Genomic DNA, 26,968 nt, shown 5'->3' on the forward strand with positions numbered 1-26,968 from the left:
AGTGTAGTCCCCCAAGCACCCACAAAGTAATGTCCACACACTGTTAGTGAAAACAGTCTTTACATAAATAAGCTTCACGTTATGTACACAACACACTTTGTGCTCAGACAATTCTAAAATGGTAAATATATACAGTTCTAGGTGGTACCACGATTACTCCGACTCCATTAAAATGCATCAACTGTACTCAGTTCAAATAGCATACGAATCAACACAGCAAAACAATATCAACCATAGGTTTAGGAGGAAAACAGGTTGGTTGGACAATTGGCAGAATACTGGAGCACTACCACTAGGCACAGTTCTGTATGAGGACCCCCCCCCGCACCTCCCCCACCTGGACAACCTGTAAATAAAGATGTACTTCAAGCCCAGTCCATATATTATCTGTTAGAGTCTTCTCCCCTTCTATAAAATTTCTACTGCCCCAAGTACCTGGTTTCGTAGAGTTCTTCAGTGAGTCGTCGACAGGCCCTCCTTGAGCGCACTCCCTTTAAGGCAGGAGCCGCGGGTCGTCGAGATTCGGTGAACACTGTTGCGGTAGCAGCTTCGGTTCTTGCGGTGCTAGTTGACGATCGGCCGAAAAAGGTGCTGCAAGCGGAGGCATGCAGTGCACCTCGACGACGAGCATTTGTTGCCGCAAAGAGTCAATGAAGAACTTTGGCCCAGCAAGGGCGTCGGGTCGTCGGCGGACCGGACGGGACCACGGCTGGCTGTTAGTAGCTTTGTCAGCGTCCGAGGTCTTTGGGTGGCGGGAAAACCACCGGCGGATTCTCCTTGGTCGGCGGCAGCCTTGACTTTCTCCGGCAGGACGAAAGCGGTCAACAGTCAAGAACAAGGGAGTCCTTGGAACAAAATGTTCTTAGACAAAGTGAGCACTGCGGCTCCGGTCGGCGACGGTGGACGGCTGTCTGGTGCTTCTCTTCGTTCTCCTCGGCGGTCCCCTTCTCCGGTTTGCAGCCTTCCGTAGGTCTGTCTACCAGGGAGCTTTGCCAAAGATCAGCTGGTGCACGATGGTCCCTCTTAGCTCGGGAAGAGGTCTCCTAGCCAGGTCCTCTTGGATCCGTTCTTGAAGGCACAGCAGCTTTCAGATTATAACGAAGTGAACAGTGGTTCACCTTCTTCTGGCTCGGCTTTGAGTGTAAGCATCAAATATCAACTTCAGCTTCTGAACAATTTCCATCAGTGAGGCCCACAGATCTACTGTTGATCTCCCATTCTCTCTGCAGGGTCACGCTCAGGCAACCAATCATTCAGAAGGGCAGACAGGCAGCCAATCAGGCTCACAGCACATTCAGGCCATTCTTCTACATCCAGACACTCACAACACAGAATGTGGATTCAGACAAGTACTCTGCCATTCAGCACTACACACTGCATTCATACCAGTTTCAGGCAGGTCTGTCTCAGTCATTGTGCCACACACTAGATACTAGACACCTATAACACAGAATGCTTATTCGTGTCACACTCCATTCATCCAGGTTGCTCCCCCACGGGCGTACCCACAACATACAGGCATTGGCAAGGCTCCAGCCAGTGTGGCCTGAACTTCCCCACAACACCATATATGGAACTTCCACCCAACAGCCAGTCAGGGGGAAGGGACAGAGTCAGGGCTTCCCGGGACTTTGGGAAAAGTAAGGTAACAGGCGATAGAAAGCAAGAGGCCACAGGGGCCATCTTGTTTCCCATCAGGAATCCACTGTTTCAATGACAGGGCATTCCAAAATGGAGGATGCGCAGGGCACCTGCCAATTCAGCACGGAGCTTCCATCAGCCCGTAACCTGCTCTGTGGGCCACACACAGGTGCCCAAAAACATACACTAGGAGTACAGGGCAGTACTCCCACCCATGGGTGCCATAAGGGTATCCCAAGGATCTGTTCACCACAACTAAAAAGGGGAAGAGCCGCACCGCCAGGAATCCCACATGAATTCCTGCGCGGAAAACAAGACAGAACATACATGGTAAAGAAATAATAAAGGGCATCGAGGCCCTGTCCCTCCAATGCATTTCCAGCATCTCATACAGTACCTCTGGTTAGAAGAAAATTGTTACAGCTGGCTTCTGTTCCTGTACAGCTCTGCAGATCCTGTTTTCCTGAGCCTCAGTCGTGGAGACAAGAGGGAGGATGTCGGGGGACTCCTGCTCTGCAATGGGAAGGTCAACGGTAGCAATGGGCAAACTACAATTCAGCAGTCTACTGTTTCAGCTCCTCGCATTGACAGCAAATAGCACCACTGCGGTTCTTGGACATCTTGTGGTCTCCCCTTGCTCCTGCGGTCCAGCACTAGGTTTAGATGGCTCAGGCTTGGTCAGTCCTGCATCAGGGAAGTCCAGAGGATCTTCCTAGCGCTCATGTCCGACTTAAAAGCATAGCACACAATCTGGTGTTCCTCTCACTGGCTCTTCTGTTCCAGCAGCAGCAGTGGAAATGCAACCAGCTTCGAGAGGATGTCCAGACGGGCTTACTTTGGAGTCGATTGGTCCCACTAACTCAAAAGGGAGGAGACGTCCTTGCAGGGCTTCTCTAGTTGAGGCGAATTCAGAGCTTCAGCACAGCAGCAGCAGTGCTTCACCGGGCAAACCAACGGTCCACGGGTTGCAGCAGGCGTCTCTTCAGCTTCCTTCTTCTAGTGGTCGACTCTCCCTTCCAAGCCAAAAAGCCTTGCCTTTTATGCAGGTTTCTCCCATTCATTCAAACCTAGCTGCCAATCACACAGGAGGAAGGGGATAAAGCACAGGGAGTTTCGGGAAACGCCGTCACCTCCTGCCCCTGCCAGACATACAGGCGGGTAAACTCGTGAAGCCTGCCAACGACAAAAACAAACAAAGGGACCAAACCTGGTTTGGCATGCAGAGTAAATCTCAAGGAGGACCTTTCCAACAACAAATGGGGGGGGGGGGGGGGGGAGAAGAAGACCGGGGCCATTTTGACGAAATGGGCACCCATGGGTGCCTTACCGTGGCTGCAAACGCAGCCTGTGGTAAAAACACATGATGGTAGTAAAAAGTAAACCGCTAACAGCCATTAATTGTATTAATTGTAGAAAGGTTAACAAAAATGTTACATGAGAAACTAGACAAAGGGGATACCAAGTAACCCCTCCAGCACCCTATCGTGGGTCTAGAAAATTACCAAATGTAAGTAAAGTCAATTTCGCTTCACTGCTCTTGGAAACAGTAGTTTATCCAAGAGAAGGAATATAAACCTTTGGGAAGTCTGAAAGACTTCCCAGTGCTACTGCACTGAAGGTGCCATGTGTCACAATGTAAAAGATGCCCATGTAGTTTGTCAGACTCCAAAGTTAAAAGAAACAGGGTCAAAATCACAATAAAAATAGGAGTGTGAGGAAAAGGGCTCACTCTCCAGGTTAGTAATTAAAAGTCCTAAAGTCCAGCAAAATAGCTGGGGGTTTCTGAGGTTGGAGGGAATTAAAACAGAAATTTGAATTCTACCTAACAGCATGTACTACAAAACAGTAGATATTCAAGTGTGTAGATTTTTAACACATGGTAAAGAGTCGATAACGCAAAAATGCTTACCTGTAGTTGTTATACTCTCGCTCCTTTAACTGGTCGATGTGCCGTCTCTTCAAAAGCAACTTTTGCTTTTCCACTATCAAAAGTGGCCTACAAATGCGACCTGCATCAGTATAAATACGAATTTCCCGTTCTCTAATGTCTCTGATCATAGACACCTAGAGCAAGATGAGCATAAAATTAGAACATTTTTAAACAAAATGTGCATGCTAAAAGTAGATATTCGCACAAGAATATTGTGATAGGATTCTGCACTTCACATGTAGCATGAACAAATATAGTTCCTCTGTGTAAGGCACAAGCACCGTCAAGCTCAAATGGTAGAAGGTAAATGCAGACTTCAACATGTTAGGGTAAATTTTCATTTATATGCACAAACTCCTCCACATGAGGCCCGAGGACTTTAGGATTTTTGGTCTTCATCGGAGTAAGTGGGAACCTTTTTTTTTCACACTCTATTACCCCATCTTTTGGGATACTTTTATTTCTTTTTATACCTCTTTCTTGGAGAAAAACTTTCCTCAAAGTCTTATGGCATCTGACTTTTGCAGCACCCAGCACTTTCTGCACACTGTTGCTGGGAGAGCTTTGGGCTTCCTGTTAGGGAGAATTCTCAGAAATGTGCTAGTACCCTTCTACCTTAGAGACCCCCAGCTCTTTTTGCTGGACTTCAGGACTTAATTTCTAACTTGGAGAGAGCAAGACCTTTTCCCCCCCACTCATGTATTTTTAATTAATTTGAACACTTTGACGCGAGTCTGACAAACTCCATAGACGACATCTTTACAATGTGACACACAGCACCTCCAGTGCAGTGGCACAGGGAGGTCTCTCAGATTTCCCAAAGATTTACATACCTTCCTCTTGGTCAAACTACTGTTTCCAACAGCAGTGAAGTGAAATTGTACTTACATTTTGTAACTTTGTAGACCCAACACACCATCTTCCATAGAGTGCTGCAGGGGTTACTTTATATCCCCGTGTCTAGTTCCCACGTACCATTTTTTATGTTAACCTTTCTACAATTAATGGGTGGTAGCAGTGGCTTACTTTTTTACTACCATTGTGTGTTTTTACAGCGGGCTGCAATTGCAGCTGCAGTATAGCACCCATGTCTGCCCATTTTACCAGAATGGCCCCAGTCTTTTTTCTCCATTTCTTGTTGGAAAGGTCCTTCATGAGATTTACTGTGCGCGCCAGACCAGGTTTGGTCCATTTGTTAGTTTTGTTTTTAGCTGGCTTCAGGGCTCAAACCCGCCTCTGCCTCCAGCGTGTCTGGCAGGGCAGGAAGCGAGGGAGGGAAGTGCCCGAAACTCCCTGTGCTTAGTCTACTTGGTGACAGGAATGCACCCAAAGGTGATTGGCTGGCTGTCCTGGAGGACAGTCACCCTGCTGTGTGATTGACAGCTAGGCTAGAATGAATGGGAGAAACCTGCATAAAAGGCAAGATCTTTTGCCACAAAGGCAGAGTCGACCACTGGACGAAGGAATCCGAAGAACTTGAAAGAGAAGCTTGCTTCAACTCCTGGATCATTTGTTCGCCCATCGAAGACATGCAGCAGTGCCAAAGCTCCGAATCCGCCTCGACTAGAGAAACCCTGCAAAGGACGACTTCTCCTCTTGGGTTGGTGGGACCAATCAACCCCAAGACTAACTCATCTGGAAATCCTCTTGTTACTGGCTGTAGTTCCATTTGCTGCTGCAGGAACAGAGTGCCAGGGAGAGAAACACCAGAATAGAGTATCGATTTTAAGTCGGACCCGAGCTCCAGAAAGATCCTCCGTACAACCTTGAAGCAGGGCTAACAAAGCATGAGCATCCAAAACAGAGTGCTGGACCCCAGAAGCAAGGAAAGCCCAGAAGGTATCCGAAAACCGCGGTGGTGCTATTCGCGAGAAGCTGAAACCGCGAAATGCTGCTGATCTGAACTTTGCCCATTGCTGCCGCCGACCTTCGAATCGTAGTGCAGGAGTCGCCAGACAACCTCCCTCTTGTCCCCACGACTGAGGCCCAGGAACAACAGGATCTGCAGAACTACAACAGGAACAGAAGCCAGCTGGAAGCATTTCTTCAGACCAAAGGTACTGTGAACGAAGGGGTACTTACCTCATGTTGTGTAGCTTGCTTGTTCTCAGTTGAGACATGCATTGGCTGCCCTTTGCAGAGTTGCTTGCGGGGGAGGGGGTTCAAAAGTGCTTACCTGTTTGAGAAACTGGTTAGCCATTGTTTCCTTCCTTTTTGACAACAAACTCAGTATTGCTCTAAATGTGCCAGTGATATATTAATGTCCAGTGTACTAGTTATTGAAGTCACCCCAGGGTGTAGGAATTGTCTGTGTAGCATCCCAAAAGGATATGGTTAGGGAGAATTATCAGAAATGTGCTAATTCCCTTCTACCTTAGAGATCCCCAGCTCTTTTGCTGGACTTTAGGACTTTAATTTCTAGCCTGGAGAGAGAGAGACCTATTTCACACTCATTTATTTTTCTCCAATTTGGACTGTCTTTCTTTTGGACTTTGGAGTCGTACAAACTGCATAGGCATCATCTTTACATTGTGACACAGCACCTTCAGTGCAGTGGCACAGGGAAGTCTTAGATTTCCCAAAGGTTGACATACCTTTACTGTTTCCAAGAGCAGTGAAGTGAAATTGACTTTACTTACACTTAACTTTCTAGACTCAGCTGTTATGCAAAGTTTGTATGCAGTACCCTATGGGAACACTACAGGCAACTAGGACTACAGGTATAGGCAACCCAACCTTTGGTATAAGCTTGTACTACACAGTTTTGGTAGCGTGATGAGCAGCCAGGCTTATCTCAAGAGGGGAAATGTGAGCTGTATTGGAGTTACAAAGATTCACAGTTACAGGTATTCAAATAAACTTACACTCAGGTTTCTTGTATAAACAATTAATAATTCATTTATGTTTTATTTAGCTGATACTCAACCTTTCAATTATTCATTACAAAACTTAAAATCAATCAAGTTAAAATTAATCAATTACATCATAACACAATAGTTATAAATTCACAACTATACAAAACAAATGTCATCCATGTATCCTTGTACACTGCCATCATATCATCCAAGGGTGAATTCAAATCAAGATCAAGTTAGGTATCACTTGAACATATACATGTATATTTTAATGCTGTAACGCATAATTCATGTCTTATCAGAATACCACCTTGATGGGCCCCCATCTCATAATGAGAAGGGATACAATGGTGTGGAAGTTTGTACTCCATTTCTTTGAACTAGTGAAGTTTCCTATATAGGACTCCCTGATTCAAAGAGCAGACAAAGGCAACTGTTTCTGCTTACTCATTCAAATTCAATGCACTAAGAAAATTCGATGTGGCAATGCCAATACTTGTTACCGGAGTTGATGGAATCATTTTCCATCTATTTTCTGGGATCATATTTCCAATAAATTCTAGATGAAAAAGCATGTCTTTCTTAACACCATAAGAGCTGTACACTCCACAATCACATGTTCTAATGTCTCTTTCAACAACTTAGAGCAATAACAGAAATAATTATCTTGATGTTTGATAATTCTCCGATCCGCCAACACATCTCGTGTGGGCCACAAATTAATGCATAATCGCAATATCGCACTTCTGACCATTGGTGAGGGTGACTTATACGAGTACATTTCTGTCTCTCTCTACTTTTTAACACCAAACCAGCAGCTGTCAAAATGCTTATACGCAAGACACAAAGCTCTTGTTTCAATCCAGTCGATCATATAAACCTTAGCCTTGACTCTGTCAGGATTCATAATGAGGACATAAATTGTTACATCAGCTGTAGCCAGGATGCCAAAGATATATTTAGTCCATTCCTGAACAAATTTGTGTTGCGAAGACAACATATACATTGACAGTGTTGTGAGAATTATGTCATTTTTTGTAGAGACTAGACATTTGCGAAAAAGAGCACAAAGGCGCCAGTTATATTGACCAGTTAATGAAGTGATCCCCAGTTAATATCGCAGCCATGGTCTCAGTGTACATTGTAGCCAGGCTTATCTCAAGAGGGGGAAATGTGAGCAGTAGGAGTTACAAAGATACAGTTACATGTGTTCAAATAAACTCTTACAGTCAAAGTTTGTTGCATAAACAATTAATAAGTCAGTTATACAGCCTTCAGAAAGGAAGCAATAGAATAGTAACACAAATATACTTCCATACTGTACACTGAGTTTCTGAATCAGACAAAGCCCTTTTGGGATGGCCCACAGACACAACCTACACCACAGGTGACTTCAGTAACAAGGGTGCTGGGGACATTAATACTTTACTGTTGGCATACAGAATACTCAATAGTTTGTAAAAGGCAAAGGTTATTAGAACACAAGAAATTACAAATACTCATAAGCAGGGCAAATACTTTCAGATAGCTCTTAGAAGAGTCATTCAATTCAATAAGCTAAGCCAAAGTCAATGGGCAAAAGTCTTTGTATAAGATGCAGCACTTCAAGTAAGTAAATAGAAAAGTATTTGCCCAAGTTCTTAGGAGTCTTTGATCAAAAGAACCAAATGTAGGGCCACAAGCCGATTAGACTTGTGAGTAGCAGAAGTTACAAGCACTTCCACAGTAAGAGCCAAGTTCTCTTAGGCTAGCTTTACAGTACCTTAGTAAAGAAGGAATAGATGCAGCTGAAGACTTCTGTTCCTGTACAGCTCTGCAGATCTCACTGTTTCTGGGCTTCAGTTGTGGGGACAAGAGGGAGGACGTCGGGGGGATTCCTGCACTGTATTTGCAGTCAAAGCTGGCAACCGGCAAATGTTCCTTTCAGTGGCTGTTTCGTGTTTCAGTTCATGTTGGTACAGCAAATAAAAATAAGCGTGGTTCCTGACTGTCAAGGTGGACTTTCCTCACATCTGAGGTCAGCACTCAACTGAGGGGTGTCAGGCTTGGTCTGTCCTGCTTCGTGGGAGTCTGGAGGATCATTCAAAAGCTTTAGGCCAGCTTACAAGCAACGCACAAAATCTGGTGTCCCTTTCCCTGGCTCTACGGTTTCCTGCAGCAACTATGAGGAAAATCAACCAGCTCCGAGATGGGTGTCCAGGTGGCTTACCTTGGAGTGCATTGGTCCCACCAACTGAAAGGGAGAAGTCGTCCTTTGCAGGGCTTCTCTGCCGATGCAAACTTGGCGATTCCGACCTGCAGCAGGGCTTCACCGGGCAAACCAACGGTCCAAGAGTTGCAGCAGCCGTCCTCTTAAAGCTCTTCAGTTCCTTCGTCCAGTGGTCGACTCTGCCTTCCAAGCCAAAGGACTCGCCTTTTATTCAGTTCTCTCCCATTCATTCCAGCCTAGCCGTCACTCACCCAGCAATGTGGCTGTCCTTACCGGACAGTCAGCCAGCCAATCACCACAGAGTGCATTCGGATCTCCTAGGAGACTAATCACAGGGAGTTTCGGGAAATTCCCTCACTTCCTGCCTACCACAGACACTCTGGCGCCAGAGACGGGTTTCACTCCTGAAGCCTGCCAAAGGCGAATGAACAAAGAACAAACCTGGTTTGGTGCGCATAGAAAAACTCGAAGGACCTTTCCACAAAGAAATGGCAATAAGACAGGGGACCTTTTTGACAAAGTAGGCTCAGTGCCATTTTGAAAAACATGCCTCCTGCGATTTAACGTTACCGGAGCTGCGAACAGTTCACGGTCGGGGTAAATCATGGTAGTTCATTGTAAAACCACTGCCACCAGCCTTTGAGAGGAAAGGGTAACATAAATGCTACATGAGGAACAAGTTACTTACCTCTAACTGTTCTCCAGCATGGGTGTGGCATGGATTCACATGCTAATGAATATTCCCCGTCGTCAGGCTGGGAATCCTCGATAAAGAGAAAAATCAGTTACAGTTTAGTTTCTGAACTGTCTTTCTACTAGTAACCAATCACTGGTCTCTGGGTCATACTGCCCCCAGCCAATGACTGCCCTCTACCTAAGCCCTTCTGGCAGCCATCTTCAGATTTGGTAGCACGTAAAGTGGCAGTAGGACCAAGAAGAACCGGAGAAGGGTAGGAGGGAGGGTTGGCATGTGAATTCATGCCAGACCCATGCTGGAGAACAGTTACAGGTAAGCAACTTGTTCCTTCTCCAGCATGGGGTCTGGCATGGATTCACATGCTCATGAATACAATACATAGCATACACACATGCACAACCACGGGAGGTGGCAAGGCTCAACATTAATCATCTCTTACCTCCTCACTAGGCTCACCTTCAAGCGAACGGGTTGCACAGCACTGCCTGGTCAACTCTGGACTCCTCCCTGGAATCCTGATCGACGCAGTAGAATCTCGTGAAGGTGTGCGTCGACCTCCACGTAGCAGCCCTGCAGATGTCCAGCAGGGGCACACCAGACAAGAACGCTGTGGTAGCGGCGATCGCTCTGGTTGAATGGGCTATTGGATGGCCGGGCAACGGTCGGTTTGCCACCGATGACAGTGCATGATGCAGCCGGAGAGCCATCTGGAAATGGAAGCCTTCGAGAGGGCCTTCCCTTGGTTCACAGGTCCAAAATTTACAAACAGCTGTGATGTCTTCCGAAGACTTTGTGCGGTCTATGTAGAACTTCAGCGCTCTAGCCACTTCCAGCGAGTGCAAAGTCCTCTCAGCCGGCGACGGGAAGAAAACGGGTAACGCCAATGGCTCATTGAGATGCAAGTCCGACGGCACCTTGGGCATGAAGGAGGGGTGCGTCCTCAGCACTACCCTCGTCTCGTGGAATGTCAGGTATGGAGGTTTACAGGAGAGGGCCTGGATCTCTCCCACTCATCATGCGGAGGTGATGGCCACAAGAAACGCTCTCTTCCACGACAGGAACTTTCACGGTGCCGAATGCAGAGGCTCGAATGGCGGCTCCATGAGCCTGGTCAGCACCACGTTGAGCTCCCACGCCGGGGCCGGAGCCTTCACTGGCGGGAACGATCTGAACAGTCCTTTCATGAACTTCACCAGGCGCAGAGACTGTCCCGAGCTGACCAGAGCCCAGAGCCATACCCCCTGTTCGTACTCCACTAGACTGTGGGACTATGAGTAATCTAGGTCTGCCTAAACTTGCTGCCTCTGCACTCTCAATTTATCTAGCCACCCGGAACAGTTCCCTCCATTACCCCACCTGCACTAGCCATGCACACTAATCACTGATGGTCTTGAATGCCACTTAGCATTTGCAACAGAGCCCAACCTTAGATATACCTTGTCGGTGTACTCTGCATTTTGATGTACAACCACACCTTGCCTACTCCTAGTTGGTAACTCACATCTAGGTGTCCTTGTGTATGCTTTTGAATTAGTGCCTTTCTGGCTCCTACTGCTAAATTTGAATCTATGTGTCCTTGTTTATGCATTTTTGAACCAGCCCAAACTAATGCTCATTAAGTTCCAGCCGGTTTTGCACCCATTCTGTGCGTTTTAGCCAAATCTAATTCACCCAACCTTAGGAATACCTTGCTAACTGATCATGTTTATTTATGCATTCTAACCTAGTCAATCTGTGCCTACTCTATTATATTCTACCCAAGCCGAATCTACCCTTCGGCGATTGTCCAGCTAAAAATGACATTTCTATCCCAGCACCCCTGGAATTAGCCATCACTCTCCCTGATGGCGCTAAAGGAAAATGGTAACCTTAGTATTACTGTTAAGCACCTTGATGCCCATCAGTTACCTACTAGCACCACTTTCAAATTTTAGCCTACCTACACCAAAAAACCTTGACACTATGAGCCAACGTCCACATAATAGGGCTTGCACCACATCACCCTATGCCTCGTGACCTTTTGACACTACTAAGAAATGCACGCCTCCGTGCTAGACTCCCTAAAATATACGAACCACGAAGATCACTCTGAAATACTAACCTCAAAACCAACCTTAACGTTAAAATGTCTCTGCCACTATTTACACGGGATATAAATATCCAGAACGGATCTGGGATTTTCTATCAACTTCGCGAAATCCCACTTGGTACTGTCGCAAGATGCCCTGTTCCTGGGTGCCAAACTCGACACAGTGGCGCGATTTGGCTTTGCCGGCGGAGGAAATGACGAAAGCCATCCTGGGCAAGGTACAATAGCTGTTGACCATGGACGTGGCCATGGTGAGGTCCATCAAGTCCCTGCTTGGCATGATGTCCTTGTGCACCTACCTCGTGCGCCAATGCAGGTTGCGGATGCGTCCACTGCCGTGTCACAGATCGTGCGCTTCCTTGGATAGGGCAGGGGATATGGTGCCCCCCCCTGCTTCCTGATGTAGAACATTGTGGTGATGTTGTCAGTGAAGACCCTCACCACCTTGCCCTTGAGGGACGGAAGGAACGTCCTGAGGGCCCAGAACATGGCTCGGAGCTCCAGGACGATGTGTAGCGACCTCTCCTCTGGGAGCCAAAGGCCTCTTGCGTGGAGATCTTCGGTGTGCGCTCCCCATCCTTCCATGGAGGCGTCCGCCGTCACGGTTTCCCGATGTGCCGGGGTCTGGAAGACCATGCTCGCCTCTAGTGGAACGTGGGTACCCTACCACCGGATCGCTTGGCAGAAAGTGTCATTGAGCGAGATCCTGTCTTCGAAGCTGCCCGCCGCTTGCATCCAACGGGCGTCGAGTAACTCCTGCAGTGGACGCATCCGCAACCTGCATTGGCGCACGAGGTAGGTGCACAAGGACATCATGCCAAGCAGGGACTTGATGGACCTCACCATGGCCATGTCCATGGTCAACAGCTATTGTACCTTGCCCAGGATGGCTTTCGTCATTTCCTCCGCCGGCAAAGCCAAATCGCGCCACTGTGTCGAGTCTGGCACCCAGGAACAGGGCATCTTGCGACAGTACCAAGTGGGATTTCGCGAAGTTGATAGAAAATCCCAGATCCGTGAGCAGTTGGACAGTCTTCGCTGTGTGATCGAGGAGAGTTCCCTTGACTTTGCTCGGCTGAGCCAATCGTCCAAGTAGGGGTAGACGTGGATCCCCTGCATGCGCAGCCACGCCACCACTGGTGCCAGGCACTTGAAGACCCTGGGTGCCGACTTCAGTCCGAAGGGAAGGGCCTTGAACTGATAGTGTCACCCTTGGACCATGAATTGTAGGAACTTTCGATGTCCTTTGAGGCTGGGGAAGTGGAAATAGGAATCCTCCAAGTCCAGCGACGATAGAAAATCACCTTCCTCCACCTGTCCCAGCACGTGCTGGAGGGTGACCATCCGGAATTTCTGGGACTTGATGTACTTATTTAGACGATGAAGGTCCAAGATGGGTCGCCAACCGCTGGTCTTTCGGACGAGGAAGTACCGCGAGTACACTCCGGAGCATCTTCGGGACGAGTTCTATTTCGCCCTTTTTCAGCATTGCTTGCAACTCCAGAAGTAGCTGTGGGAACATGGTTTTCCTTCCTGGCCACAGGTGGTAGACGGGGACACTTTATTTGAAATTCCAGTGTGTGCCCCTGGGCCAGCGCGTCCAGCAACCAGCGATCAGGGGCTATGGACTCCCACACGCTGATGAATTTTGCCAGCCAGCCTCCCACCGGGGTGCCTCGGTGGGGGGCCCAATCCTGTGGCCGGTTCAATCCTGCTTCACCGAGGCCATGGCGACAACGTCCTCCAGCCTTGCTGCAGCCTCTGTAGGCCTCCTGCGATGATTAATGGGCCGCTTGGCGTTACGACGCAGAACCGCCACCAAATCCTTTGGAGGCACCTTGAGACTTGCCTACGGAGGTCCGAAAGGGCGGCCGTCGCTGATGGAGAGAACCCAAGGGCCGGGCTGTCGGTGTCTGCCCTGATGTCCTGCAGTGACTTGTCCACTGCCTCGCCGAACAGGTTTTTCCCGTCGAAGAGCATGTCCAGTACCCTGGTCTGCACGTCCTGACGGAAATCGGTGGCCTTAAACCAACCCCGCCGGCAAAGGCAAACGCTGTTGCCCATCTGGCGAAAGCCGGTATCAGCGATGTCCGTGGCCACCGTGATGGCATGGTCCGAAGCCACCTCACCTTCCCTTCCTGCAGGATTTCAAGGGCTTCCGTCCTCTTGTCTGGGAGGAAATCCAGGAGGGGAGCGATCTTTAACCAAAGCTCCCTGTCGTAGTGGCCACGATCGCGAAGGCGTTGGCCGCTTTGATGGTCGTCGTCGCCAAGGAGTTAACCAGTCGCCCCATGGTGTCCAGCTTCTTCCCCTCGCCGTCAGGTGGGGAAGTGGATCCCGTCGCCCCTGCCGATGCCTTCTTGGCCGCTGCGGAGACCACTGAATCCGGGGACGGCTGAGCTCTGAGGCACATAGAGGCGGAATCTGGGGCCCAGTACTTCTCATACCGGTCCCTCTTCGCAGGCGTCGTGGATGGGTTCTTGAGTAGTGACAGTCCTTCGTCCCAGATGTCGTCTAATAACAGTACTGAGAGGACGGTCTTCCTCTTGGCCTCCCGTCGCTGGTAGAGGAAACCCTCCTTTTTCTGTTCTTCGGGACAAAGTTGGAAGAGCTCCGAAGCCCTGGCGATTATGGAGTGGAAAGAGCCAATTTCGTCGGGGGAAGGTGGGGGGCCAGGCAGGAGGTGATGGGAGATCTGTCCCGTCGTCACCACTGTCGTAGTCCATCCCCGCTGTCTCCGTTCCCGTCTCGTCCCTCGGTGGAGGGGAAGGAGGCGTGGGCTGGAAAGGAGGCGTGGGAGGATGGATTCACCTCCGGTGGGCTTCCCAATGGTCCCGGCGCCGCTGGATCCGCAGGGGTTAAGGGCAACCTTGTCCTTATCTCCGTACACAGGGCCTGCATAGCCATCAATATTGCTCCAGAGTTGTCCTATGGCCTAGGCACTGGTTGCGAAGGCTGGGGAATAGGGTCCTCAGTCTCCTCCACTATCTGCGGCTTCTCGTCAGCTCCACCGCCACTTTCTACGTCTGCCTCATCGGGATCCCTCCCGTAGGACCGGACTTCCTGTCCAGGATCCTTGCGATGCCAACCATCTCATCTTCAGAGGTGGTATCAGTGTCCGTTACGGCTATCGTGCCACCCCCTCTTTCTCCACCCGGGGTTTCATGAGGGTCTTATCGATAGGCTGAAAAGAGGATTGCCTCCGGGGTGGCAGGGAAACTCTAGGCCCGGAAGTAGTCTCCACTGGGGTAGCCTCCACAGGCTTCGCCAGGGCTGCCACGACTCCTTTGATCGAGGCCTTAGTCGGGTGAATCAGGGCCTTCGTGACTTTGGGCGGGCCCGAGGCCTGCACCTTGGGGGAGGGTCGCTGCCTCGCTCACCCTCTGCCGCTGTCGGGATCGACTGGGGCTTCTCCCGAAGCTTACCCGGGTTCTCCGACTTCGTCTTCAACGAGCCAGAGCATTGGCTCGTAGTTGATGGCGTTGGTGACATCACGCCCTGCCTGGCAGCCAAGGAGCCCGAACCATCGGCGCTCCCGGTGCCCGCGGACCTTTGCCTTTTGTTGGGCCCCCGTCGCCAGAGTGCCCTGAAAGGTCTTAGAAGACCGCTCGGACTTCCTCTTCTCACCTGCTGCTGGGCTTTTCCCCCTCCAGCCAGTTGGTGAGTCGAACGCGACAATCCTTCATTGTTCGTTCGGACATATTCTTACAAAACAGTCCTTCACGTGCGATTTGTCATCGTGAAGGCTTTAGAGGCACAGAGAGTGCTCATCTTCCTTTAAGCCATTCTGCAATCCGAACAGCTTGGATTCAGGCGTAGTGTTTGTCCTGGGCCATGTCCACTCGGGGTTGGCCTCAAAGATCTTCCGGAATCCTCCAAGAAGCGAAAACTCAATGCAAATTCGCCACGGGAGGGGGTGAGGGGAGGTTATGGGGCGTAGAAAATTCCTTAACAGGTCCCAATTGATCGGAAGTAGAATCGGTGGAGCTTGAGGCTCGATTGACCGAAAAAAATAAGAGTAAACTCTTTGAAAAATAGCAAAACGCAGTAAAAGCTTGAGAGCTATAGCACGAGGATCCCAACACTTGAACGTGCAGTAAAAATCAGAAGATGGCTGCCAGAGGAGGGGCTTAGAGGGCAAACATTGGCTGGGGGCAGTATGACCCAGAGACCAGTGATTGGTTACTAGTAGAAAGACAGTTCAGAAACGAAACAAACTGATTTTTTCTTTACTGAGGATTCCCAGCCTGACGGGAACAGTCATGAGCATGTGAATTCATGCCAGACCCCATGCTAGAGAAGTAACTAGACACAGGGGATACTAAGTAAAACCTCCAGCACTCTATTGTAAGACGGGTCTAGAATTTTACAGGACTAAGTGAAGTAAATTTCACTCCACTGCTCTGGGAAACAGTAGTTGATCCCAGAGAAGTTATTTAAACCTTGGGAAATCTGGAAGACTTCCCGGTGGCACCGCACTGAAGGTGCTTTGTGACAATTGTAAAAGATGCCGCCTTTGGAGTTGGTTATACTACACAACCAAAAAGAAACAGCGTTTAAAATCACATTAAAATATGAGAGAGTGGGGAAAAAGTCTCACTCTCCAGCTAAAAAAATAAAGTCCTCAAAATCCAGCAAAGTTTCTGGGGGTCTCCAAGGTCGAGGTAATAGGCAGCTTTGAGAATTCTCCCGAACACCAGCCCACACCATCTTACCATAGGCTGCTGGAGGGGTTACTTAGTATCCCCTGTGTCTAGTTACTCATGTGACATTTTTATGTTACCCTTTCTACAATTAATGGCTAGTGGCAATGGTTTACTTTTTACTACCATTATGTGTTTCTACCGCGTGCTGCGTTCGCACCTGCAGTAAGGCACCCACAGGTGCCCATTTTGGCAAAATGGCCCGGTCTTGTTTTTCCATCATTTCTTGCTGGAAAGGTCCCGCTTGAGATTTACTCTGCGCACCAAACACGGTTTGGACCCTTTGTTCTTTTGGTCTTTGGCGGGCTTCAGTGCCGAAATCCGCCTCTGGCTGCATAGAGTCTGGTAGGGTAGGAAGTGAGGGAGCTTCCCAAAACGCCATGTGCTTAGTCTCCTTGGTTACAGGAATGCACCCAAAGTTGATTGGCTGGCTGTCCTGGAGGACAGTCACCCTGCTGTGTGATTGACAGCTAAGCTAGAATGAATGGAAGAAACTTGCATAAAAAGGTGAGGCTTTTTGGCATAGAAGGCAGAGTCAACCACTGAACGAAGGAATCCGAAGAAGAACTTGGAAGCGACGCCTGCCACAACTCCTGCACCGTTTTGCCTAGTGAAGCCCTGGTGCTGTGCTGAAGCTCAGAATTCATTTAGACTAGAGAAGCCCTGCAAGGACGATTTCTCCCCTTGGGTTGGTGGGACCAATCAACCTCAAAGTGAACTTGTTTGGACATCCTCTGAGCTGGCTCTACTTCCACTGCTGCTGGAACCGAAGTGGCAGGGAGAGGAACACCAAACCAAGTGGATCGCTTTCAAGTCGGACCCGAGCGCCAGGACGCTCCTCGGGACTTCCCTGAAGCAGGACTGACCAAGTCAGCCACCTTAACAGAGTGCTGGACCCAAGATGCGAAGAAAGTCCAAAGTGGTATCTGAGAACCGCAGTCTTGCCATTTGCTGTAGACGCAAGTAGCTGAAACCACAAAGTGCAGCTGAATTGAAGTTTGCCCATTGCTGCCGCTGACCTTCCCATTGCAGGAGTCCCCAGACGTTCTCCCTCTTGTCCCCACGACTGAACCAGGAACACCAGATCTGCAGAACTGTACAGGAACAGATGCCAGCTGGAACCATTTCTTCTAACCAAATGTACTGTAAACCTAAGAGGACTTCGCTCTTGTTGTGTAGCCTGACTTGTTCTCAGTTGAGACTCGTCTTGGTTGCCCTTGCAGAGTTGTTTACAGCTTTGCCCCTCACAAGCCTCACAGCTTGTGGCCCTTCAAGTGAATCTTATTGCTACAAACTTTTCTAAAAACATTGTGCAAGACTTTCTTACCTGCAGAGAAGATGTTCAGCTCCCCTAGACTTTGCTCAACTAACATTGGCTGTCCTGGCTCCCCGAGAGACTTACCTCTGACTCTGTGCCTTTACCGTTCCCCCCCCCCCCCCCCCAAGAAAGGGTTACATTTACTTGACATTGGAAGGTTTTAAAACTACTTACCCGTTTATGTATTATTTGTTTTATTCCCATATCCAACTGTTGTACCAAACTCAGTATTGCTCTAAATGTACCAATGATAAATCAATGTCCAGTGTCCTAGCTATTTAAGTCACCCGAGGGTGTAAGAAGTGTGTGTGCCATACCCAGTGTGTTTTGTAGAATATTATAATTGTTACATGTTTTGCTCCCTTCTGAAGAAGGCTTATATAACTTAAATTAATAATTGCATAATCAAGAAATCTTGAGTGCACGTGTTTCTTTGAACAACTGTCACTGTGAAAGTCTGTTACAACCCTACAGCTCATATTGACTCCTCTTGAGATGAGCCTGGCTGCTCAGTCACTACCAACTGGTGTTGTACATGCTTATACCAAAAGGTTGGGTTAACTTTTGCCAATAGGACAAGGCTGGTGCAGTCTCCCACAGGTTACTGCATACAGTCATGCCTACCAGAAAAGAAGGTTCATCGTTCTTTGGGTGTTTTTGTCTATAAATTTGAGGAGACTCCCCAGTGATTAGCCAGTCGTCCAGATAAGGGTACACTGGGATTGACTCTCCGCAGAGGTGTGCTCCCATTACTGCAAGCACCTTTGTAAATACTCTTGGGGTGGAAGTGATGCCAAAAGGGTAGCACCTTTAACAGGTAGTAACTCCCATTATTTTGAATTTCAGGTATTTTCTGTGTGCTGGGAACATGGACATATGAAAGTATGCATCTTTCATATCCAATGTTGACATGTAATCCCCTGTTGTAAGAGGGGACTTACCTCTTGAAGCGTGGTCATGCAAAACTTTTGTGGTTTGACATTTGTTCACAGGGCGCAGATCTATTACTGGGTGTATGGACAGGTCTTTCATGGTCAAGGAAGTAAGTTGAATGAATACCCTTGTTCACCTGATTTGCTGGGACGAACTCTGTGGCGTCTTTTTCCCGCAGGGTCTTTACTTCCTCCAATAGTATGCGCCGCTCTTCTGGCATCATCTTCCTGTGTCTTGGTGAGCGGTTGGGTGGTTTTTGCAAATGTTTGATGCATTAGCCGCCTGCTACGGTGCACAACACCCACTTGTCTGACATTCTTCCATCCCATGTCTGGGTGAAGTGCGAGATGCAACGTCCTACTGGAGTGGCATGGGAGGGGACCTGTAGCAGTGTGTCATTGCTTGGGAGGGGTGAAGCCTCTCCCTCTGGATCTTTTTTGTCCTCATTGAAAATTAGACGAAGAAGGTTGTCCTTGTGAGGGGTCCCATGTCGACGACTGGCCTGTTAAGGAGAACTTTCATTTTAGTGCTCATTCCTCCCACATTAAAGATCCCCAGCTCTTTTGCTGGATTTAGGACTTTTTATTTTTAACCCTGGAGTGAGACCTTTTTCTCACTTGTGATTTTACCCGATTTGGAGTTGGTTTTTCACTGTTTTTGGAGTCTGGCAAACTCCATAGGCATTTGCTTTTTTGTATGGCGACAGTGTCCTTCCCCAGCCTTTTTGATTTCTCATACGTTTTAACTACCTTTTCTTGTGTGAATAACAGTTCAAGAAAAGTAAAGTGAAATTAGCTACCTTTTCTCTTAGTAGGTCCAGCACACACCATCTTGTGAGGCGTGCTGGGGGTTACCTAGTAGCCCCTTATCCGAACATTTTTATATTACCCTCACTACTTTAAATGGCTGGTGGCAGTGGTTTACTTTTTACTACCATTGTTCTTTTCTACTGCAGGCTGAACCCTCAGCTGCATTCCAGCACCCATGGGTGACCATTTTGTCAAAATGGGCCAGTCCTCTTTTCGCCATTTTCTGTTTGTGAGGTCTTTCTTAGGTTTTACTCTGTGCGTTTTGACATGTTTGAGCCCTTTCTTTGTCTTGCCTTTGGCAGGCTTCAGCCCTTAAGCCCGCCTTTGGCTCCAGTGTGTCTGGGAGGTTCCCGAAACTCCCCTGTCCATGGTCTCTAGGAATGCCTGAATGCAACTAGTCCCTGTTAGGCAGAACTGCCCACAGTACCCTCTGGGACTGCCACACACAATTAGGACTACAGGTGCTAGCCAAACCAACCTTTGGTATAAGTCTGTACCACAGTTTTTGGTAGCGTGCTGAGCAGCCAGGCCTATGTGAGCAGTACAAGTCATTACACAGAGGACTTCAATCAAGTGGTTCAAGTAAACACTTATACTCAAGGTTTCTTGATAAAAACACTTATTCATTTATTACACAATCATTTAGAAAACATATACCAGTACACTTCAATACAAAACTAATATTTTGAGACAGTTGGAACTCCCCTGAAATAAGAGCCAAATGGCAGTTCAGTTACTTAGAAGTAAGCAAAAACGCATAAGGCAAGTAGAATAGATCACATATTCACTTGTTAGACAGTGCAAATAGTTTCAGTTCACTAGAAGAGTTCAATTCAAGTCAATATGCCTAGGCCAAAGTCAATGGGCTAGTGTTCTGGATAGGAAAGAGCAGTTCTGGTATCAAACAGTTAAGTCTTTGCAAAAGTTCTCAGAAGTAGTTTAGGCGAAAAAGAATCATATGTTGGGTCACAAGCTGATTAGGCCTGCAAGTTGGGAAGTTTTAAGAACTTTCACCACGAGAGTGGCGTTCTCTCAATCGGGTTGGCACAGTACCTTAGCATGAAGAAACAAATGCAGCTTAAGTTGTTGGTTGCGGGCAGTTCCTGCAGATCTCACTGTTCCTGAGCCTCAGTCGTGGGGACAACAGGGAGGACTTCGGGGACTCCTGCACAGCACGGGATCGTCAGAAAATAAACAAAATAGAGTCACTTCAGTTCCAGTAGCTGTAGATTCAAACACACAAGCTGGTGTCCTTCTGCCTGGTTAATCCTAACCAGCTTTGAGAATGGCATGTGGCTTACGAGTTGATTGGTCCCACCAACTCAAAGGGAGAAGTCGTCCTTGAAGGGGCTTCTCTGTCGAGATGAACTTGGCAATTCGGACCTCCAGCAGGGCTTCACTGGGCAAACCAACGGTCCAGGAGTTGCAGCAGCCGTCCTCTTCCAGCTCTTCTTCGGTTCTTTTGTTCCAGTGGTCTAATGCTTTCCAGTCCAAGAGACTAGCCTTTTAAACAGTTCTCTCCCTTTCATTTTAGCCTAGCTGCCAATCACCCAGCAGGGTGGCTGTCCTTGCCGGACAGTCAGCCAATCACCACAGAGTGCATATGGGTCTCCTAGGAGATTAAGCACAGGGAGTTTCGGGCACCTCTGACTTCCTGCCCACTCCAGAGACTCAGGCGCCAGAGGCGCTCTTCACTCCTGAAGCCTGCCAAAGGCGAATGAACAAAGGCCAAACCTTGTTTGGCGCGCAGAGAAAAACTCAAGGAAAGAAAGAAGTTAAACTTTTCTGAATGGCAGAACATGTCTAAGTTGAGTAATAACTAACTGTTGACTCTCAGATTTACAGTTACCAACCAATTTCTTTTGCAAGTAACTTTCAAACACTTATTCTCTTTTCTAGGCAAAAGGCCCAATCCTTAGAAGTCGTTCCCTTATTCTTGGAGCATGAATGGAAATGCTTCTTCCTACTTCACACGGCAATCCTACCTTTCCTCTCCTTCACCCACAAAACACTCAATCGTCGCCCTAATCAGGTCAAGAATCGACTATGCAAACAGCCTCTACCTCGGGATACCAGAATACCTCCTGAATAAACTACAACAGATCCAAAATGCAGCAGCCAGACTCCTCCTTAAACTATCCAGAAGAGACCACATCACTCCAGCCCTAAAAACACTGCACTGGCTCCCAGTCAAACATTGCATCACCTTCAAAACAATGTGCATAACACACAGGGCAATCAGTGGACAAGGAGCTGAATTCCTTCAAAACAAATTATCTACAAGCCAACAAGACTCCTCAGATCAAGCAACGAAATCCAACTGGAAGAAAAACCATACCTTAAGAAAAAACTTGGGCGCTCCTCTTTCTCACACTTGGCCGCAAAAACCTGGAACATCCCAAAAGAAATAAACACCAAAGACCACCTACAATTCAGAAAATTACTAAAAACCTGGCTCTTCAACATCACAGATTCAGACTATAAAAAACAAACTACCAAACGGGAAACAATGAAAAGGACGACAATGAATAAATCTCGAACCGAATAAAGGCAACCCTACTACAAAAAGAGAGACGACACCAAGTATAATAGGACACAAGCGACAACCAATTGGAGAGAATCCAACTTCCCTAGCCAACCTGCACTGAACAACCTTCACCCACTCGATACATGCTAATATAGATCATACCTGTATAAAGCTGGGTGAACGTTAGCACTTGGCAGACTGACTAAGCGGTGGATATAAGCAGGGGCATGGTCGGCAGACGCCGCCCATGGACATAATTGCAAGCATTAACATTGCCACATTCCAAAGGGGGTAGGAGCGGTAACACAAATGAGCAACCGAATAAGAGGATGCATGCCCCAACACATGGAGGGAGTAAACCATGGGTTTCCCGATGCTGCCCTCCTAGAATAGATAGGGAATACTCTCTTGGCTAGACCGCAAGGGACGCACAAACACCTGCCCACACCCGCATACAAACAGGGGCTTCTTAGGCAGCCGGTACCCAACTTGGGCAAGGCTATACATATGAATGGATGCCATTTGGGAAAGGACTGCGAGTGCCGTACAGCCGCTGATCTGGACGTAGACACGGAAACGCCTACACACCCCACTTAATTAAAAAAAAATGAAATTTAGCGCCTCACTTCAAGACAGCAATGCCAATTAACCAACCCACTAACAATTTACAATTTCACCCGCTGCATACACCACTCAAATTCTAACCAAACAACCACAAACCTACAACACAACAACCCGCACAAACTTTACTACACTGCAACAACAAAACAAAGCTTACATAGACCCGCACAATAGCACGCAGCATCTTCCAATAGTATAACACCCCATGCCCAGCCAACTGAATTCCGGACTGAGGCCGCCAACAGCACATCACTCCACCAGCTCATCCCACTAACTGCCCCCCACCCCTCCATTTTTATTCAGAGCCAACAGAGCCCCAGGGGACCACTCCGGTGGCGACAGTGCACGGTACAAATATCCTTTAACATTAACATGAGTGTTCTCAGAGGCAGAGGGGGAGGTGGGGGAGCGTCACAAGGGTCTAGTGTCCAACAGGCAGGTCAAGATAGGTTAAGTAGGAAGACTGTTCGAACAAGTACGTACTTTAGAGTTCATTGAGGGTCCAGGTGCTTCACAGAAGACACCCTAGGAGAATTCCAGCCAGGGGCAAGTGCACTGGACGAGAGGACTCCCAAACAGAGAAAACACCAATACTACACAGGAATTACCAGAGTCTTAAGGTCAGTACATACCCAAGCCAACACGGAACCTCAGCACAGATGATTTTGCAGCAGGATAAAATGCAGTTGTACAATTCCTTCATTCAGAAGACAGTAGACAGGACACTGGAAGGGCGTTTGCAGCAGGGATCACGGGGAAGTCTCTAGGCAAGGTTTACCTCATGGTTGAATGTGGATCTAGATTTGGCACCTTTTTCAGGAGCACAGAAGCCAGAATATCGCTGTTCGGATTCTCGTAGTTTGCAAGGTCCAACTCTCGGTGAGGGGACTTTTTGGATGGGATTCAGCAGGTTGCCAGTGAAGTTTCAGCGAGATTCAGAAGACCGCGCACTGCACAATGGCTTCAGGTCCCAGGGTGTTTGGGTATTGCAGCCCTGCAAGATCGCAGCATAGGGTGGGATAGCTTAAAATGCATGTCTTCTTGATTATAGTTGGTCTCACCTAGCTCTAGTCAGGGTATTTGTTTTCAGAGTCACCTGGTCAATTGGCAGGAAGTGCTACAGAAGGCTCCAGTTATACAGCAGGCTCTCTGGCCATTGGAAATCATCTCAGCAACAAATTCTTCATCTTCTTCGGTTTTGGTTCCAGTGGTCGACTACCACTTCAGCTTCCAGGTTCAGAAATGCAGGAACCGATTCAAACCGCCTTGCAACATTTAAATGTTGGGGATAGAGGGGGGTTGGCAATCCTTTCCGGACAGCCAACCTCCCAGTTTGAGCAGGAATCTCGCACTCAGGCTGGAAGACAAAAGGCCGTGGAAGTTTGGCCTCCACCCTCACTTCCTACCTTCACAGACTCTGGAGCCTGGGAGGGAGTCCTGGATGTCAGGGGAAGAAACAAGGACAGACAAGGAACACTAAAATGGCAAAAAAAGACAGGGGCCATTTTGGTCAAATGAGCACCCATGTGTGCCTTTACCAGGACTGTTCAAACAACCCGTGGTAAAAATGCACCAAATTAATAAGAAGGTTCACTGCCTCCAGCCAATAAAAGGTAGGTTTGTCCTTGTAACACAAATGTTACATTTAAAATGAGAAAAAGGATGCTCAGTAGCTCCTCAGCACTCCACATAAGGTGGGGTGCTGGTCTCACTTAAAATGTAAAAAGGGATCCAAAGATACTTTCTACCTTTGGCAAATGTAGTTCTGACAAGGTTAGCCAGAGAAAGTTTAAGGGGAGCCCCAAGGGCAACCCTGCAACAATAGGCACTTACCAAAAAGTTGTCAAAGAGGATAACATTTAAAAGACTATGGGAGTCCTACAAATGACACCCATTAAAAGAGTAAAAGATTATGCGATTGTGGAAAAAGCTTCCCACACAGAGGCATAAGGAAAAATAATCCACCAGTAAAATCAAAACGTTCAGGGGTTGACAGGTCAGGAAGATCTAATTAATATGAAAAGCTTACCTAAAATGGCCCCTGCCTTCCTTTTCGCCATTTTTCTTTTGTCAGTTCCTTCTGGCCTTTGACTTTATCGCTTACACTAGGTTTGAGTCCTTTGTTTTGCCTATGGTGGGCTTCAGCCTTGAAGCCCGCCCAGGCGCCAGTGTGTCTGGGAACGCAGGAAGTGAGGGAAGAGCCTGAAACTTTGCTGGTCCTTGTCTGTAGGAATGCCTGGCTAAAACCATTTCTAACTAGGCAGATGGCTGTGCTAGAGGACAGCCAACCCCCAGGTGATTGAGAGCTGTGTGCCTGTGAATGAATGAAATGCTGCATAAAAGGCGAGGGTTTTTGGATTCCATAGTCTATCACTGGAACAAGAAATCCAACGAAGAGAATGAGCAGAGATGCCAGCAGCAACTTCCAGGACCGTGAAAGCACCAGTGAAGCCTTGCAGCTGTGCTCATCCCATTTTCACATCGACAGGTAAGATTCGTCAAGGACGACTTCCTCCCCCAGCCTGGTGAGACCAACTAGCCTGTAGACATTGTTAGTTTCGGCTAAACACCAGATTTGCTGCAACCTTCCTGGGCTGCAATATGCTAATAGCCAGGGTCATTTAGTGCATCGTCTTCCAAGGAACGAATCTGGCTGAAGTTTTGCAGGCATCAGTGGGGTCCTACAGAAGCAGGAATTCATCAAAAGTCCTCAACAGAGTTTAGGACCAAGTGACTGAGGAAAATCCAACCAGGGATATTCGTTCCTCCTTGAAGTGGAGAAAAAGGTGTCAAAACCTCAAACAGCCACTGGAGTGGAATCCGCTGCTGCAGAGTCCCTGTCCAGAGTGCTGCTACAGAAGCCTGGCAGAGGCCCCCCCCTTTAGTCACCACGACCAAGGAGCAGGAATCAGGCTCTGCATCTCTGCATCACTGCATCAGGAAGGAAGCCAGCTGGAACATCTTCATTTGTAAGGTACTGTGGGGATTCGGGTGGGACTACCTTGTGCCATTTTCAGTGCTTCCTAGGTTGATCAGTGCTATTTTCACCCATCTAGAGTTCACCTCAACTCACTTGTGCAGGCCTTTCAGCTTGTGCACCCTCAGGTAGGCTCCTCGGAGCTCCTGGAATTCTCCAAGAACTACTGACTATGTGAATAAACTTTTCTTTGAAGAACTGCATCAAAACTCAAACTATACACTTGCCTTTGGTTATCCTGGTTCCCTAAAGGCTACTCTTCGCACCCCTATTGGCTTTGGCAGTTCTGGTTCCCCCATAAGTTTTAAATTGCGTAACACTTTTTACTGCTGGAAAACAGATAACCGACATCCCCTCTGGGAGAAAAGACTATTTTAACAGTTGCTAAAGTGTGTTGCATTTCACTTTGAAACTTTGCCTCCAAAAAAACTCATTGTGTACAGGTGAAATATTTCAAAGTGCTATTACTGGCCTTGATTGATTTCACTTCGTGTGCTGGATCTGTGTAGCATAGAAATAAATTACTCACCGGCATTATTGATTATTATATTAATTTAACCCCATCTTCCATTGAATGTTATTAGTTTGATTAGCCTTGTGTATATATAAATAATGTAATATAACTCAGTATTTAAAGGGATGGTCTAGTAAAAAATTTTATTTCAAAAATAGATAGGCCACAAAAAAAAAATACTAGCATCCTCCTTTTTAAAACTTCCTATGTAAAATTTTGAGCTATTCAAGCTCAAAATTCGAAAAAGCAAGCACAGGGGCGCAGCCATTTTGTGAAATGGAGGCCCTCCTGTGCTGGCTTTTGCGGCACTAATGAAGGAAAAGCCAGCCAGCTGTAGTAAACAAAGTCTACCCCTGGGTGGCTTTCCCTTCATTAGTGCCGGGACTCGGAGGACGCCGACCGGAGACCAGAGCAGGAAAGCTGCAGCTGAATTTCGGTAAGTGCTATTTATTTTTTTTTTACAGCTGATGAATTTTTTTCCCCTTTTGAACTTACGGATGCAGAACTAATGGAAGCCTCACAAGATGAAGAGGGAAACGGGCGCCTACTTGAATCTGATGAAATAATATTAACTACACAGACCTTAGACACAGACCACGCAACTGTAAGAACTATTCCGGCAACTGTTGCCACACCGCGGAGAGCTCCTCGGTTTCTACAATCCAAGGAATATACAACGTCTAACACCATTCAGTCTCTCCATGGCTACACAACTGCAAAAGGCAGTCAGCAACATACACTCCAACGATATAGTCGCAATCACATCGACCATGCTGATCTCCTTCATAGATTGTGTGACAACATGGGACACATGCAGATGGGGAACTTCAATAAAATTTGTTCGCCAATACGTGACAAACGAAATGGCGGTGGTACAGGAGAAAGTACCTCAAGTACACCTCACGTCAAGCCAAGAGGTCCAACATTTAACATAGACCCCTCCAGTAAATCGAGAAATGAGAACTTAAAGTCTACAACATTACAATCTTCTCAGGAATTACCTATTACCACGGCCGCTACCTCGACGCTGGCAAAAGATCCCAATTTGGAGAATTTAAACAGTTCACATTTAAGTCTGTCAGACAAAACCAGCACTGAGTCAAAACCAAGTTTGTCCTCAGCAGCTGCAATGCAGATCTACAATA

The 26,968-nt window shown here is 47.7% G+C and overlaps 1 protein-coding gene across 2 annotated transcripts in view; it reads right to left on the bottom strand.

The window, feature by feature from the left end:
* Window positions 1-26,968, bottom strand: part of POLR2B (RNA polymerase II subunit B) — a 616,839-nt gene that overhangs the window by 354,503 nt on the left and 235,368 nt on the right. For both annotated transcript variants that reach the window (XM_069626112.1, XM_069626111.1), the window contains one exon: window positions 3,551-3,705. In XM_069626112.1, the coding sequence (XP_069482213.1) occupies window positions 3,551-3,705 (155 nt within the window). The remainder of the gene's footprint in view (window positions 1-3,550; window positions 3,706-26,968) is intronic.

The sequence above is a fragment of the Ambystoma mexicanum genome, chromosome 6p, assembly GCF_040938575.1.
Source record: "Ambystoma mexicanum isolate Mex_15411 chromosome 6p, UKY_AmexF1_1, whole genome shotgun sequence".
In the NCBI taxonomy this organism is placed as follows: domain Eukaryota; kingdom Metazoa; phylum Chordata; class Amphibia; order Caudata; family Ambystomatidae; genus Ambystoma; species Ambystoma mexicanum.